This window comes from Phyllobates terribilis, unplaced genomic scaffold (genome assembly GCF_046119375.1).
Source record: "Phyllobates terribilis strain yellow unplaced genomic scaffold, ASM4611937v1 Scaffold_5__5_contigs__length_657084704, whole genome shotgun sequence".
Classification (NCBI taxonomy): domain Eukaryota; kingdom Metazoa; phylum Chordata; class Amphibia; order Anura; family Dendrobatidae; genus Phyllobates; species Phyllobates terribilis.
In genome coordinates, this window is record NW_027362765.1 from 399,298,820 (window position 1) to 399,316,808 (window position 17,989).

Here is a 17,989-nt window from a genome sequence, read left to right on the forward strand (position 1 = left end):
AAAAAAGTGTGAAACAACTGAAAATATGACTTATATTCTAGGTTCTTCAAAGTAGCCACCTTTTGCTTTGATGACTGCTTTGCACACTCTTGGCATTCTCTTGATGAGCTTCAAGAGGTAGTCACCGGAAATGGTTTTCACTTCACAGGTGTGCCCTGTCAGGTTTAATAAGTGGGATTTCTTGCCTTATAAATGGGGTTGGGACCATCAGTTGTGTTGTGCAGAAGTCTGGTGGATACAGAGCTGATAGTCCTACTGAATAGACTGTTAGAATTTGTATTATGGAAAGAAAAAAAGCAGCTAAGTAAAGAAAAACGAGTGGCCATCATTACTTTACAAAATGAAGGTCAGTCAGTGCGAACAATTGGGCAAACTTTGAAAGTGTCCCGAAGTGCAGTTGCAAAAACCATCAAGCGCTACAAAGAAACTGGCTCACATGAGGACCACCCCAGGAAAGGAAGACCAAGAGTCACCTCTGCTTCTGAGGATAAGTTTATCCGAGTCACCAGCCTCAGAAATCGCAGGTTAACAGCAGCTCAGATTAGAGACCAGGTCAATGCCACACAGAGTTCTAGCAGCAGACACATCTCTTCAACAACTGTTAAGAGGAGACTTTGTGCAGCAGGCCTTCATGGTAAAATAGCTGCTAGGAAACCACTGCTAAGGACAGGCAACAAGCAGATGAGACTTGTTTGGGCTAAAGAACACAAGGAATGGACATTAGACCAGTGGAGATCTGTGCTTTGGTCTGATGAGTCCAAATTCGAGATCTTTGGTTCCAACCACCGTGTCTTTGTGCGACGCAGAAAAGGTGAACGGATGGACTCTACATGCCTGGTTCCCACCGTGAAGCATGGAGGAGGAGGTGTGATGGTGTGGGGGTGCTTTGCTGGTGACACTGTTGGGGATTTATTCAAAATTGAAGGCATACTGAACCAGCATGGCTACCACAGCATCTTGCAGCGGCATGCTATTCCATCCGGTTTGCGTTTAGTTGGACCATCATTTATTTTTCAACAGGACAATGACCCCAAACACACCTCCAGGCTGTGTAAGGGCTATTTGACCAAGAAGGAGAGTGATGGGGTGCTATGCCAGATGACCTGGCCTCCACAGTCACTAGACCTGAACCCAATCGAGATGGTTTGGGGTGAGCTGGACCGCAGAGTGAAGGCAAAAGGGCCAACAAGTGCTAAGCATCTCTGGGAACTCCTTCAAGATTGTTGGAAGACCATTTCCGGTGACTACCTCTTGAATCTCATCAAGAGAATGCCAAGAGTGTGCAAAGCAGTCATCAAAGCAAAAGGTGGCTACTGTGAAGAACCTAGAATATAAGACATATTTTCAGTTGTTTCACACTTTTTTGTTAAGTATATAATTCCACATGTGATAATTCATAGTTTTGATGCCTTCAGTGTGAATGTACAATTTTCATAGTCATGAAAATAAAGAAAAATCTTTAAATGAGAAGGTGTGTCCAAACTTTTGGTCTGTACTGTACACATAAATACACAATTCTGTCTACCCTCAGCGACCACTAGAAGTTTCTCAGCAGGTAACTGCATACTGATTAAACATTTAGACTTTTAGGTGTATACATACATTCATGAGGAATACCTTTAACAGTAGCCATAGTGTTGATACATGCTAACCATTCATTCAACACAGTGCTAAATTAAAAAATATAAAAAAAAGTGTATATTTTTGGGATGGCCCTTGTGTATACTAAAATAAAGTCTGATGCACTTTTGTAAACGTTATGCAGATGAATATTGTTTCAATATGAACTCTTCATTCCTTTTATTCATTCTCAGACCTTCTGACATGCAGTTTGCAGCCTATCCAAGTTTGTTTTCCCACTTCTGGGAGTGTCTCTACCAGTAATATAGGCTGGATGTGAGGTCTATTTGTATCCAGGGTGCTGCTGTGTTTATTAGCTCATTTAACTGTACAGCTTCTATCTTGCACTTATTTTTTTCTTCATGTACTTTCCTCTTTATAAGTAGCCTGTTTTTTTTTCTGACTTCCTTGAGACTATAGATGTTTTCTCCCCTGTCCACAGTTTGGAGATATGTGTATAGCCTTTCCCCTCCTTGCTGCTATCTATAACTATGAGAGAAGGGAGAGGAACATCAGAGGGAAATGTCAAGCGCCCTTATGAATTTGTTACATTTCTGCAGATCAGTCAAATAGCAAAATGACTTAAATAAAATAATGAATGAAGACTACTTAGAAAGTTGCCTAAAACTGAACTTAGGAAGCGAATGAGCAATAAATAAAAATTCTGTGCAAAGGTCTAAATAGAATTTTAATTTTTAGGATTAATTTTAATGTGTATAAAGAAGTAACAGGGCTGTCTTTGCGCCAACTTGGAAGGCAAATAATGTGTGTATAGGCGATGTAGAGAGCAAAATATTTGCTTCAAAAATGATTCCCGCAATGATCACTTTTGTTCCTGTGCCAAACCACAACTTATACATTTTATCTTTACCACATAATGCCGTTATTATATTAGGCACTGACACCACCGTACGGAGAAATGGAGACAGATTGCCATTGCAAAATGATACCGCCATTTATTTCAGTTTTAGAAAGTCAATTTAAAGCTTATAGCTCAAGTCAAAACATCTTTAGATCATAAATATATTACAAGATTATAAAAATAGAATAAAATTCACATCGTAAAGACTTGTTCTAAGCTCGGCGCGTTTAGATTTCTAAATCTGTTGTTCGAATGACTCCAATTTATCGCCACCACGTATTGTGCGCCTATTAACGCTGCAGTTTTCAGATAATCTTAAAAATTGATTTTACAGAATAGAGCACAAATATCTTATTTTTTTCTTTTTTTTTCTTCTTCTTCTTCAGGGTCCAACTCAAAGACATGTTCAGATAATAATGGAAAAACTTCTGAGAACTGTGAACAGAACAGTCATATCCATGGGACGGGATTCTGAGCTCATTGTAAGTACATTGTAAATCAATTCCGCTGGAATTTGTCTTCTATTAATTTTTTCTATTTACTTTTCCCTTTTTTTTTTATTTACTGAAGCATTGTTAATTTAATTAGTTTCCAAAACTGTAACACAGCTTTTTTTGGGGGGGGAAATAGACCATAGCAATTTTTGAGGTTTTTAATTTTTTTTTATTTTTTATTTTTTATTCTCTCCTGACTTTGGCTTAAAAAAACTACGTCAATTTTTTTTTCCCCCCAAAACACAGCATATGTGAAATTACTGTTAAAGGGGTGTTCCCATCTTACTAAGTGATGGTTCATTGTTAGGATATGCATGATAATCTCTGCGGGAATGAGGTCTGAGCTTGAGGGGGCCTAATCTAATATTTTAGTGGTGCGTCGTCTTCACAGTTTTTCCCAGCACAGCCATGTGGTAGAGGAGGGCGATGCCGTTCTGGAAAAACTGCGAGAGACTCCGCACTGGAGTCATCCCCATTCACTTAAAGAAGTTGTCCACTACTTTTTCATTCAGGATAGGTCATCAATGTCTGATCGGTCAGGGTCTAACACCCGACACCCCCACGATCAGCTGGTCCCGGTGTTGGCGCCGGCAGGAACTGCTCGATTGTGCAGCAGCTCCGCCTTCTGATAGTGGCGGCGGCCGGGTACTACACATCCGCCTTCTGTTTCAATCAATAGGGAGAAGATGTGTAGTACCAAGCCGCGGCCACTATCACAAGGCAGAGCAGCTCCACAATCGAGCAATTATGGCCGACACCGAGAACAGCTGATCGGCAGGGGTGCCGGGTGTCGGACCCCAACCGATCAGACATTGATGACCTATCCTAAGTATAAGTCATAGTGGACAACCATCTTTAATTATGGCTTTTGGATGAGAACATCCATGTGCAAAAAAAAAAAAAAACAGTGAAAAGGATGCAAATCCGTAGACCCTCCATTCTCATGATTGTATGCGATCAATTACGGAGATGGGAATATCTCTTTAAGAAAGTCTATCATTTGGGGATGAAACCCTTTTCTGCACCGACCGTTTTCTGATCTGGTGCAAACTAACATTTGGGGCATTGAGATCATGCAAGACCCTGCACACTGTACGTCCTATTGGCAGATTGGCACTATAGCGACCTGTACCGCAGGAAAACACGTTGCATGGTAATCCTCACGCTGTGTTAAGCTGGACTTTCGAAGTAAGGGATATTACTATGATTTATGTATTGTCTTTATAGCCCTGTATTTCTGTATTTTCATGTTTAACCTCAGATTACTTGCTAATGTTGATTGTACAATGGGTGAAATACATTTGAGAAATGGCATCATTCTTCATGTCCGGCGCAATTTGAAGAGGAGCATGCATGGCTAAAAAGTCTCCTCACTCTGACATGCCAGGTTTGGCTTGTTACTCCTTAAATCCCAACTTAAATTCCAGAACATGTAAGAGATATGTGATCCCAGCCTAAACGGGGGGATTCACATTGAGTCTTACAGGGGTTTTGGCAAGAGCAGCGTTCTTGAGAACAGCGCTCTGCAGAGGTCCAGTGTGATTGATGGTCCACTCTATTCACGAATGATAAGGACTCTGTGCACTCACTAGTGTGATATATAAACAAACCTTTTGGTGGATTTTTCTTTACGCTGAAATGCTTGCATTTTTAACTATAAAAAATAATTTTTGGAAAAAAAAAATAGAAAATAAATGTTTCTACAGCTTCTATGTATTACCGTGCATACCTGACTGCACAATGAGTTACCAGTGAATCTGTCAGTGAGCTCATCTGATGGCAGAGTCTATAACATTTATCTTTCCTCTCCTCAACCACATTCTAAGCTGATTTTTGACCAAAACAAACTTCTAATTTTAAATGTATACTTTTTTTAAATATTGGGAGCAAATAAGGTGACCAATGTCCAGACATGCCGTAAAAAAAACAAAACAATTAATATGGGAACTTGTTGGCGATCGATGGCTGATGGATAACATCGGCCGAGACATCCCTTGGATTTATTTTTCATGTTTGCCGAACATCTCTTGTAGAGTTGAGAAAAATAATATATTTGTTGGACTGCTAGTGTGGCGGTACTCCATGGCTGACGGTCAAGAGCCTTGAGACCCTCCTGACATCCCGGGCATCTTCTCTGATTAGTAGCCCCGCAGGTATACATACGTCAGGCCTACTGATCAGAAGAGGCATCAGGGATGGCAGGAAGCCGTAGGATCACAGCTTGGGTCTGGTGGCCATGCACTACAGACGTAGCCCTGGACAAGTGTTTTTGCTTAACCCAAGATATATGGTATATGATTAGGGTTATGTCCACTCTACTATAGAGGCAAGTTGAGGAAGGACATACTAGTATGTGATGTGTTTATGATGGTATCTTGGCATTTATCCCCTATAGTTACTAATTTGTGCAGATTTAGGGCATTTTTATACCCCCTTTTTTATCTCTAGGGTGATAAGATAGTTGTTTTTGCCATTGGTGCACATTTATTGTAATATCCTGTGTGGATATCGCACTCAGCCTGTGATGACTCTACACTTGCGAGCCGTTGTCTGTAGAGAGGTTCCTGGCTCCGCATTTATTCACGGCCATGTAATAACGATCAGCCATGACTTACAAGGTCGCTAACTCCCATTGTGAAGTTTGCAAGTTTCCATACTGATAAGTAAGTAAGTCTCCATACTGGTAAGGAGAACCAGTTCACCGCCACTCCCCATGCTACCTGCAAAAACACTGGGTTTTTCCTTCAGGTGTCTGCACCAAAAAGGACAGGTTTTTTTTTTATTTTTTTTATTGTTTTTTTGTGCAGATTTCCAGCAGCTTTTTTTTCCCATGTGTTTTTTTCTTTAGTACAGAAACGCATCTATTTTTTTAAACATTATTGGCAATGTTTTTTTTTACACATGTCACAGTCTACTTTTTTTAGTTTGTTTATTTTAAAACAATCTTGCAATTTTCACACTGGCCACTGGGGCTTTTTTATATAGAAATCCAAGAGGCAAGAGGGTCCCGACACTCATGTAGCTTATTTCTTGATTCCTTTATTTAAAGCAAGTGATGAAAAATTTGGATAGGCTGAAATGCGTCCAGTTTTGTTGAAGTAATAAAAAAAAAAACAACTATGTGAGTGCCAGGACCCTCTTCGCTAGGTATTTTGTAGACTTTAACTTACTAATGTTTAAGGAAATAACATATGTACATTAGCCACTATTGTTTAAGGAAATGACACCTGTACATTAGCCAAAATGGTCAGATAATGACGTTATCTTTTGTATTGAAGTGTTAAATGAGCCTGTGCAGAGGTCATTGTGAAGAGGCAGGGAGAAGGGTCAAGTGTAAAATCACCAATTGTGAAGTCCTGCATTATCAGCTGTGCATAGAGTTGTTACCTGTCATTGCAATTCTCCCTTTGCTGATTAGGAGCCTGCTGAAAACTGTTTCTGAAAAAAACGGAAGTAGGAGTCTAAAAAAATTGCAAGATTACTAATTTTGTGTTGTGTTTTTTTAAATGATTGTAATATAAAAAAAAAAATTGTAACAAAAATCCAATGTCAACCATATAAACGCCCACTGGCCATGAGTTTTCATGAGTTCACACCCACTTTGCATTTTTTACACACAAAAAAAACCCAGCGGGAAAAAAAAGCAGTATTTATCCTACATGGAAACAAAGCATATATATCTTAAAAAATTATACATATAAATAAAAAGATTATTATACATAAACTTGTATAACATAAATTGCCAAGCTGCAATTAGTTGTCCTGGTCTGTTCAGATGTCAGTGAACACAGTACTTGTTTTATTTCAGCACGTTTCATTCTCATAATAGAAATGTTAACGGCAAAAGAAAATGGTAACCAGTCTTTTAATGCACTATTCTATTAATTAAATCATAACGTATGGGCAAAACTTTATTTGGGGATTTTTAAAACAAAGTTTTCCTTGTGCAGTATAAACATATGCATCTTTAAATAAAATAATAAAAATAAATAAAAAATACAGTAATATATATATATATATATATATATATATATATATATATATATATATATATATATATATATATATATATATATATATATTTTGTTCTTTTCCCCCGCCCAGCAAGTAAAACAATTGCACTTCCTTCTTGGCACATTACCGCTATTCCTTTTACACAGACTATATTATACACAAAAATAATTTTGATACTCTTTTTATGTACATTTTTTCTTGTAGCCCTATTAAGCAAGTCTCTGACAAGTATTATTCATAATAAAGCATGAATTTATCTGGGCATGAATACACATCTTATACAATATTACTGAAAAAAAAAATGTACAATCCTTACACTTGCTTCAAATTATCACATAGTGATAGAAAATAAAGCACCTTTTTATCTGGATGTACCAGTCGCAGTGATAAAAAAAAAAAAGAAAAGAAAATACCAAAAATAAAAATCAGCAATCCATGCATTTAATCTTCCATTTAATGCATTGCTTTCACACTAGTATAAATATTATTGTATCAATTATTTGTCTTACAGTGAAGAAAAAAATAAATAAATTAGGGTGAATATCAGTAGCTACTAAATTTTGTGGGACAAATCTGTAATCCCATGTCTCCTACTATTTTTTTTTTTAAAAATGTAAAAAATCTAAATCCTCACAGACCATAGGATTTGTTTAGTACACATATGCCATTGTAGAATTTGCTATTTTTCCCCCCAGTGATCCATATATTCTGTTTGCTACTTAAATGCGCGGTCTGAAGCAAAATCTTCAGGAAAAGTGATAAGTTATAGATCATTGAGGGGTTACGGCCACCAGGATGCGCGCTGAACAGGGCACCTTTTTATCCCCCTCACGGTGGAGCTGTAATGCACGAGCTCGCTCGCCACTCCATTCTTTTTGGGGACTATCGGAAAAAGCCGAACGCAGCGCTCTGCTGTCCTCATAGAGAATGAATGGAGAGACGGTCGGTTTGTGCACTACTGCGCCATTCCAAGAGGGATAAAGGTGCCCTGTTCTGTGTGTGTCCCGATTGTCATACCCCTCAACGATCTAGGTTATCACTAGTGATGAGCGAGCGCGCTCAAAGCTCGAGTGAGCATCAGAGTGCTCAAGTACGCATCGAGCATCGCGGGTGCTCAAGTGCCATGCTCGAGTTGCCGCCCCTTGTATTTTGCGGCTGTTAGACACTCAAAAAATATACAGGGCTTGCCTCCCATACACAGCCATAAACATGTTTATTGGGCTGTTTAAGAGTCGCGAAACATGCGGGTTGGAACTTGAGCATGGCACTTGAGCATCCGCGATTTTCGATGCATACCCAAGCACTTGAGTGGTGAGCATGCTTGCTAATCACTAGTTATCACCTATCCTGCAGATAAGTTATAACTTTTTTTTCAGACAACCGCTTTTAAGTTCTGGCAATTGATTGGGGTCCAATCCATAAGTTGTCACCTATGCTGTGGATGAGCGAAAACTATTTTTCTCCGGTGAATTTTACGGTGGATAAAATTGTTTTATCATTGGCTTAGAATGGGTTGGAAAAAAAAAATGAAAAGATGCACGATACTCTTAATCTCTGCTCCCAATTCTCCAAAGCTGCCACCCTGCCAGATATTTTGCTTCCTTCTTGATAAACAGGAAGTGCCGGCTCGGCCAATCATTGGCCATAGCAGGTACCGCCACAGGCAGGGATTGGCTGCGCTACCCTTGCTAGCATTTCCTGTTTGTCCAGGAAGTAGAAACCTTTGAGTAATACGGGCAACATCAAAACTTCAACAGTTGAGGATTAGATGAAGAAAGTATTGCTTTCTTTTGTAGCCTGTTCTGAGTCATTGGTAAAAAAAAAAAATTACCCGCTAGACAACCCTTTTAAAAGAACACTAAGCATAGAAATGAACGTTATAACGCCTACAGTCATTCATTTCATGTGTATCTGAGCCATCGCTCGCGTGTACGCTTAGCTCAAGGGTGGACTTCAGTATTTCTGTTTTCCTGCTCCAATCTAAAGTCCCCCATTACACATAAGATAGCTAGCGGCCGAGCGATTGTTCCCCACTCCTCCATAGGTGGCAACACACGGCCGTTTCCTCTCCTGTAGCAGCGGCTTATCTCCGGAGAACAAAAGGACCGGCCATTGGAAATCCAATGTGCGGGATCCTTCTCTTCCCTGATCTAATTTTTCAATGGAGAGTCAGGAGGTCCCCATACACATTAGACTGCTGGCCGATCCCGCTGATAGCTGCTGATTTGCCTGTCATTACCCTAATGTTTAGGGGGTGCCTGCTGATTCGGCCATCTTTAGGTGGCCGTATAATTCGGATCACAATGCTCGGACCGGCTGGCAGCTCTCCCTACCCGAGCGTGACAGTGTGATATATTTCTATGCAGCTATCACGCTCGGGTCAGGAGAGCCGCCAGCCAGTCCGAACATTGCGGTCCAATCTTGGCCGCCTAACCACACCCTTGCTGAAAAGGTAAGATTACAAGAAGGAGGTGGCGAGAAATCACTCATCTCTCGGAAAACAAGAATTGAATTTATATTCCTCAATTTTGATTGCAGCGTCAGACAAATATAAAAAAAGAAAAAGACGAGAATGTGGTCATTTCTTTTTTTGTGTGATTTATTTATTTTTTTATTTGATTTAGTGTTCCTTTAGCGGACTAGATTTTTTTTTTATTTCCATAAAGATAAATGATTCTTGAACAATATAAATTATATTTTACAACTTTGGGAAGCGACCTCTCTTGAAGCATTGTAGAAAAATTAATTCTGTACTTTCTCCCCGATCTAAGCTATACAGGATACATTGCAAAAATTATTTGTAAATATAGATATATTATTTTATTTTATTTTTTTTTGTAATCCTCCCTCCCTCATTTAAGGGAATATATTAACTGTATTATACTATACTAAGTAACAAAACAATCCTTCATTCATTTACTATTTCTTCAATTAAATAGTAAAATTAATCTTAATAGTTTTATTTTAAAATTACCTAGAAAATATCCATATTCACATTTATTTTTTTTTAATCATTTTTAATTTAAACAGACATTGAATTATAAATGTAAATTCCACTTATCTAAATTATACCTTTTTTATTGAAAAAAGTTGTAGATCTCTATGACCTATTATAACAAAGCATAATGCCAAATTAACTAAAAAAAAAAAAGTCTTGGCTTTCTTTTACAATGGTATGGCATTTAATACTTATAAAACATTGTAAGGTTGAGATGGAACATTAATCCAACATTAGTTATGAAACCGTAGCCAGAACTGTATTGTTGTTTTTTTTATTTTAGAGATATATATATTTTTTTTTTTTTGTATTTTTGTTATTTTCTTTTCAATAATTTTAAAGTTTTTTTTTTTTTTTTTTTTTTTTTGGGGTACGAAAACATTAGAAATTAGATCTAAGAAAACAAAGCGTCCCATATCCTTGACCCTGTCAACGAACAATGAGATTAAAGGCATGTTCTGACTTTGGGATATGCCTGGTTGCTCTGACATGAGCATTTTTTATTTTTTTATTTAAATGTTTTTTCTGTAATATTAAAGTGAGCGTGAAAATGACATAGGAAAAAAAAAAATATTCTGTAGCATGGGAAAGGCATAACTCATAATTAGTCACATCTTTGAGATTTTCATTTGAAAATTTGTGCTTTCTCCGGATTTTTGATGCGCTGAAAATTGCACTCATCCCCTTTGCTTGTATTTTGCAATAAAATGTTAGATGAAAGACCCCCCCCCCCCTTTTTTTTTTTTATAAGATGTAAGGCTATAAACTTTTTTTTTTCCTTAAATTCATGTTCTTAACAGAAACTCTAAATAAAAGAAACCCAAATTATAGCCATTGTTTTTTCTTTTTATGTTGAACCAAAATAATTGAAAATAAAACTTCCACATTTTCCATTTCTTTTCTTCACATTTGGCAATACAAATTTTAATCCAGATTTTACATCCCGCATAGTGAACTGCTAGTAAAAGTTGGCATGTTGTGATTATTTTTTATTTTTTTTTATACCTTGCTCCTGCAAGTGAGTTGCAAGTATAAAGGCCTTTTTGGTACACACAGTAGATATCTGCATACTGACCAAACATCTGCTTCTTGATTAACCTCACGTTAACAAGATCCCCCTTCGGTAATGGACTATTGTATTTTCTTAGATTATGCCTATGAAGGCCCGAGGCTCATGTTTCAGCAGCTTTAGCTATAGGAACCAGAGTTTCCATCTTCCATGCTTTTTCGATTCTGTTTTGGATTTTTGCTTGGGAGTTGATGTGTAACTCTCTGCAGGGTAAGGCAAAGGTGCAACCTGAGTTTCCTCAATGGGATGGAGTTTCTTTAAAACTGGTTGTAGTTTGTCTTCTTGCTGCTTAAAATCCAGTTCCACACTGAAATGTGAAAAAAAAAGAAAGAAGTAATTTATGTAAATTGGCAAACATAAAATGCTCTCTACTTAGCGATACCAATGTGTGATCCATCTTTTAAGCACATCTGTCAACAGATTTTACAATACAAACTGCCTGTGTAATGTATTATATTTATACCTGATGAGGCTGGTGTACTTACTTTGACAATCCACGTCAGAATGGCTGTAAAATCCTTTATGAAAGTTTAATTCATTCTCCACCCACATAGCCTGATTGGCTCTTAAGCGCCTCTCCTCCCCGCTGCTGAATCTCCACCCACCTATCCTGATTGACTGTTTCTCAGTGTTCCTCCTCCCTGTTGTTTCAGAATCTGTGCCTATCACACCTGAATGACAGCACCTCAGTGTCCTTCCTCCCTGCTACTGAATCTCCACCCATAAAGATTACATTACACAGCCTTTCTGACTGGGTACAAATCGACCCACCGAGGATGAGTGACTGTTCCTCAGTGTCCTTCCTCCCTGCTCCTGAATCTACACGCATAAAGATTACATTACACAGCCTTTCTGACTGTGTACAAATCGAACCACCAAGGCTGACTGACAGCTCCTCAGTGTCCCTCCTCCCTGCTGATGCTGATATTTCAAACTGCTAAGTACAAGCTGCAGCTGTCAGTGATGCTGGATGGGCGGGGGCTGCATACACTTGGAGTTATGAGCTATTTTTTTCTATAGCTGGACCCATAAAAGGCTTCTTTTAATATCAGATTTACACAGCCTTTGTGAATTGGATTTTCAAAATGAATACACCCGCCATATCAGGCCTAATAGATGTATTTTAATAAATATATACAGTTTATATTGTGATATATGATGCTCAATAAAACATGCTCAGCCAACGTTCACGGCTCTGACCTCTCTTCTCCTGGCAGTGGTCAGGTAATGAAGGCTCGGATCCCCTGTTCTAGTTATTGGTGTGGGTCCTGGTAGTGGCGCCCCCCAGTGATCAGAGTTTTATAGCCTATACTGTAGATGGGTTAGAATTGTCCATCTTGATAATAATCCTTTAAACAAGTTGTTAGTTTGGCAGCTCAGCTCGTCAGTTTTTCGCCCCTTTGTTGAAATTAAAATCCCTGTTTATTTTTGGGTGATCTGCTGCCGATAATGATTTCAAAGCCGACATAATCGATCCAATGACTTGACGAATGCTCGTTCGTTCGGGTGATCACGGCCATGTTTGCATTAGCCGATAATCTGGAACGATTCTCAGCTCTTATAAATGTACCTTTACTCTCTATATCTTATCCTGTCCACAAAAAGATGAAAAATCTCATTAGAAAAATAGAATCTATAATAATAGCAATTTTTACATTTATAGTATGTCGCATGGCTGCTTTGTTTTTCGCTTTGTCTCAGCCAATGACTTCAATGAACAACGAGAGACTACATAAATATTTTGTATCTACTTTAGAAAAATGGAACCACTAAAGCTGTTAAATCAGAATCCACACAAGTGTTTCATTAAATAATTCACTGCATTTCTGTGTGCTGAGACTTTGTACGGCCGCACAGATTCCTGCACACGCTGCCATATGGAGCCCTTGTCACGCAATACTTTTACAAGGGAATACCTTGAGGGTATTGTGAGGGTACAGTATGGGCCCCTAGTTGTCTATGGGCACTCTACTATGGATATGTAATATGGCTCTCTGCTTGCCACCTGAGCACGCTCTTGCTTTCTTTCCCTCTTTTCTCTTTCTTTCTCTTTCTTTTGGTCTTTCTTTTTCTCTTTATTTTCTTCTTTTTTTTCCTCTTTCTTTCTCGCTCGCTTTCTTTCTTGCCCGCTTTCTCTTTCTCGCTCGCTTTCTCTTTCTCACTCGCATTTTCGTTCTCGCTCGCTTTTTCTTTCTTTCTCGCTTTTTCTTTCTTTCTCGCTTTTTCTTTCTTTCTCGCTTTTTCTTTCTTTCTCGCTTTTTCTTTCTTTCTCGCTTTTTCTTTCTTTCTCGCTTTTTCTTTCTTTCTTGCTTTTTCTTTCTTTTTCGCTTTTTCTTGCTTTCGCGCTCGCTTTCTTGCTTTCGCGCTCGCTTTCTTGCTTTCGCGCTCGCTTTCTTGCTTTCGCGCTCGCTTTCTTGCTTTCGCGCTCGCTTTCGCGCTCGCTTTCCTGCTTTCTTTCGCGCTCGCTTTCCTGCTTTCTTTCGCGCTCGCTTTCCTGCTTTCTTTCGCGCTCGCTTTCCTGCTTTCTTTCGCGCTCGCTTTCCTGCTTTCTTTCGCGCTCGCTTTCCTGCTTTCTTTCGCGCTCGCTTTCCTGCTTTCGCGCCCGCTTTCCTGCTTTCGCGCCCGCTTTCCTGCTTTCGCGCCCGCTTTCCTGCTTTCGCGCCCGCTTTCCTGCTTTCGCGCCCGCTTTCCTGCTTTCGCGCCCGCTTTCCTGCTTTCGCGCCCGCTTTCCTGCTTTCGCGCCCGCTTTCCTGCTTTCGCGCCCGCTTTCCTGCTTTCGCGCCCGCTTTCCTGCTTTCTTTCGCGCTCGCTTTCCTGCTTTCTTTCGCGCTCGCTTTCCTGCTTTCTTTCGCGCTCGCTTTCCTGCTTTCTTTCGCGCTCGCTTTCCTGCTTTCGCGCTCGCTTTCCTGCTTTCGCGCCCGCTTTCCTGCTTTCGCGCCCGCTTTCCTGCTTTCGCGCCCGCTTTCCTGCTTTCGCGCCCGCTTTCCTGCTTTCGCGCCCGCTTTCCTGCTTTCGCGCCCGCTTTCCTGCTTTCGCGCCCGCTTTCCTGCTTTCGCGCCCGCTTTCCTGCTTTCGCGCCCGCTTTCCTGCTTTCGCGCCCGCTTTCCTGCTTTGTTTCGCGCTCGCTTTCCTGCTTTGTTTCGCGCTCGCTTTCCTGCTTTGTTTCGCGCTCGCTTTCCTGCTTTGTTTCGCGCTCGCTTTCCTGCTTTGTTTCGCGCTCGCTTTCCTGCTTTGTTTCGCGCTCGCTTTCCTGCTTTGTTTCGCGCTCGCTTTCCTGCTTTGTTTCGCGCTCGCTTTCCTGCTTTGTTTCGCGCTCGCTTTCCTGCTTTGTTTCGCGCTCGCTTTCCTGCTTTGTTTCGCGCTCGCTTTCCTGCTTTGTTTCGCGCTCGCTTTCCTGCTTTGTTTCGCGCTCGCTTTCCTGCTTTCTTTCGCGCTCGCTTTCCTGCTTTCTTTCGCGCTCGCTTTCCTGCTTTCTTTCGCGCTCGCTTTCCTGCTTTCTTTCGCGCTCGCTTTCCTGCTTTCTTTCGCGCTCGCTTTCCTGCTTTGTTTCGCGCTCGCTTTCCTGCTTTTTCGCGCTCGCTTTCCTGCTTTTTCGCGCTCGCTTTCCTGCTTTCTTTCGCGCTCGCTTTCCTGCTTTCTTTCGCGCTCGCTTTCCTGCTTTCTTTCGCGCTCGCTTTCCTGCTTTCTTTCGCGCTCGCTTTCCTGCTTTCTTTCGCGCTCGCTTTCCTGCTTTCTTTCGCGCTCGCTTTCCTGCTTTCTTTCGCGCTCGCTTTCCTGCTTTCTTTCGCGCTCGCTTTCCTGCTTTCTTTCGCGCTCGCTTTCCTGCTTTCTTTCGCGCTCGCTTTCCTGCTTTCTTTCGCGCTCGCTTTCCTGCTTTCTTTCGCGCTCGCTTTCCTGCTTTCTTTCGCGCTCGCTTTCCTGCTTTCTTTCGCGCCCGCTTTCCTGCTTTGTTTCGCGCTCGCTTTCCTGCTTTGTTTCGCGCTCGCTTTCCTGCTTTGTTTCGCGCTCGCTTTCCTGCTTTGTTTCGCGCTCGCTTTCCTGCTTTGTTTCGCGCTCGCTTTCCTGCTTTGTTTCGCGCTCGCTTTCCTGCTTTGTTTCGCGCTCGCTTTCCTGCTTTGTTTCGCGCTCGCTTTCCTGCTTTGTTTCGCGCTCGCTTTCCTGCTTTGTTTCGCGCTCGCTTTCCTGCTTTCTTTCGCGCTCGCTTTCCTGCTTTCTTTCGCGCTCGCTTTCCTGCTTTCTTTCGCGCTCGCTTTCCTGCTTTCTTTCGCGCTCGCTTTCCTGCTTTCTTTCGCGCCCGCTTTCCTGCTTTCGCGCCCCCTTTCTTTCTTGCTCTTATTTGCTTGCTCGCTCTTTCTTTCTTGCTTGCTCGCTCGCTCACTCTTTCCCTCTTTCCCTTTTACTCTTTTTTTCTCATTCTCTCATTCTTCCTCTTTTTTCTTTTTTGTGTATTTTTGCATCCAAACATATTTTTACATCTAAAATTTTTGTTTTTACTAATCTAATATAAAATATTACCAAGTCACGGTTACAATACTTTCTAGAATTTATAATTTCTGTAATTCTTTCTAAACTATAGTGTTTAATTAAATGTAATATTGAACATCATTTGGCAGAGACTCTAAATGTTTTTTTTACCATGTAACCTCAGATCATCTCTGTTAGGCGTCGGGCGTTTGCTGGATTTGAAATGGGTTCAGAACCATCAGTGGATTCTGTGGTCTCCCATTCCGGTCAGCATCGTCATCAGTCCCAACACCTAGCTGGTGCACGAGATGTACAAGTTGTCTCTTGGGTCTTTGTTTCTAGAAACATGAAGAGTAGGTTGCTGAGGGAAACAGGGCTGCTACAGCCTAAGTCCAGGATTCACTGCACTGAGCATGCCCGTGATATGGCCGACCGTGATTGGTGGTTTGGGAGTCAGCTGCTCCGGTGACCTGGCATCGCCTGATTGGTCGCGGGTGGTGTCACCAATAGTGCGACGGTGGGCAGGGCTTAATCTTTAAATAGCCCGCCCACAAACATGGCGGCATGCTCTGATCATTGAGCTGTGATGGTGTTGTTGTGTGGACGCTTGGTCGTTTGGGCTCCACGTGTGCTTTAGCTTCTGTCAGGCAGGTTTAGCGGGGGATAGGCAGCCTTAGATGGAGGGAGGCAGGTAGCTTCGTCTGACAGTCTGGCTCCGACAAAGGGGTCGCCATACACCCCGAGCAGTCTGCAGACTTCGTATTCCCGGCATCGCCGGCAAGCCACGTGGAGAGATACTCCTCAGTCCGGTAGCACACCGGCTGGTGGCACGTATACGCCGGCGTGTATCACACACGCATCCTAGCGCCTGCTGTGTAGTCCCTGTGCTGTAACAGGGCTACAGATACATTATTTATCGCACATCTCTCGTGCAGTTAACGGAGATAGTGCGAATCCTTATTCCTGTTCCGGTGTGCAGTAACACGGAAGGGATTGTTATTTCAGTTGGTTGTTTTACCTTCTCACCCGGAAGGTGTTAGGCCGCAGTCCTCCAGGCTACATCGCGGACCCCGGGTTCGGTTGCTTTCCATTATTTAATAAAGTTGTTTGCAACCGTCCCCTTAACAATCTCTGTGCTGTAGAACCTTTAGCGCAGTTTGGGGAAGCACAGAGAAATTCGCTGTCGACATAAACATTTTCTTTGACATTTAATTCCCAATAATTGCTGCACATGGCTCTGATTTCATTTTCCCTTAAATGTAAGATCAAACGCCCAGCGCTCTGCCTGCCGATGCGAAAGTTTCTGTTAAAGTACAAAAACTTGAAGAGTAGACACCATTCATATTTATATGTTCTAATCATATGTATTTGGACCCATACGGAAGAAAAAGCAAAAAGCAAAATCTCTTCATTCGGTTTCTATTCTTGCATTTTGCACACAGTCAACGGAGTTCATCTAAAACTTTTGAAATCTACTTCTATCCTAATTTGTGTAGAGCGACAAAATTGAACAGAGATGTCAATTAGGGAGAAAATAGAACTGAAGAGTAGAACAGAAGGTTCCGTCTATGCTATACACTGGAAGGTCACTTTCCAAAATTCTCCAATGATTTGTTGATCTTGATTTCCCTCTGCTTTGTCTCTCAAAGATCAGCAGTAATTCATTAAGTAACTGAAGACTGTTTAATTTTTCTGCAGTGCCCCCACAGGAGAAATTAAGTAGTGCACTGTTCTTGTCTAAACTAATGAGTTTTCTAAGTAGTGCACATATGTGCCGTATCTTTCGGCCAAACAGTTTCTGTAGCTGCTAGGATAATAAATGGGGGTCTTAAACTGTCCAGCATAAAAAAATCAAGATCCTATATGGCTCTGAAAATGGAAATATAAAAATGGGCAAGGGGTTAGTCAGGTGACCTCTCACTTATTAACTTAGTATTATGTTTGAAGATGTTTTGATTTGTTTAATCTTCTTTGGATAGGAGACTATAATGTGATTGCAGCTGAAGACCGCCCCCACTGGTCACAGTACAGCTTTGGGCGGTGCATGAGGTGCTCAACCCTTTTTTACTGTAAGCAGCCTCTTCATAACTTTCATTTAGTAGGATACTCAACCAACTTTGAGTGTGTATTACAATTAGTCTAATAAAAAAAAGATAAGACTTATAAGATTAATTCTCCGGCATTTACAGGTCTGGCATTACCTTTATTTGCATGAAAATAAGCAAGTTTGCAATTGACTTCTATATGCTGTTATTCTCGTGCAATGACAGCTTTTATCTTTCATGGTGTGTAGCTGGTTTTCATGGAGCTCGGCTTGCCCAGACTTTGGTCGAGTGTGCACAGTAGTTACATTCCAGGACAGAGTTTAACTCCTAACATACCAGCCACCTCTCTCCAGTCTTTTGATTTCTATATAGCAGTTAGCTTCTCACCCCCCTCTCCATCCCTCTGAGCTTATTTCGCAATCA

General features: G+C 41.0%; 2 protein-coding genes across 4 annotated transcripts in view; one reads left to right on the plus strand and one right to left on the minus strand.

Moving 5' to 3' along the window:
• DOCK1 (dedicator of cytokinesis 1) overlaps positions 1 to 17,989 on the plus strand; it is a 412,678-nt gene that overhangs the window by 156,705 nt on the left and 237,984 nt on the right. Inside the window, exon 27 of the mRNA XM_073685060.1 lies at positions 2,869 to 2,964. Coding sequence (XP_073541161.1) covers positions 2,869 to 2,964 — 96 coding nt within the window. The remainder of the gene's footprint in view (positions 1 to 2,868; positions 2,965 to 17,989) is intronic.
• The window catches only part of INSYN2A (inhibitory synaptic factor 2A), a 62,994-nt gene continuing 51,749 nt past the window's right edge, over positions 6,745 to 17,989 (minus strand). For all 3 annotated transcript variants that reach the window (XM_073685058.1, XM_073685057.1, XM_073685059.1), the window contains exon 4: positions 6,745 to 11,364. In XM_073685058.1, coding sequence (XP_073541159.1) covers positions 11,181 to 11,364 — 184 coding nt within the window. In that variant the 3' untranslated portion in view covers positions 6,745 to 11,180. The remainder of the gene's footprint in view (positions 11,365 to 17,989) is intronic.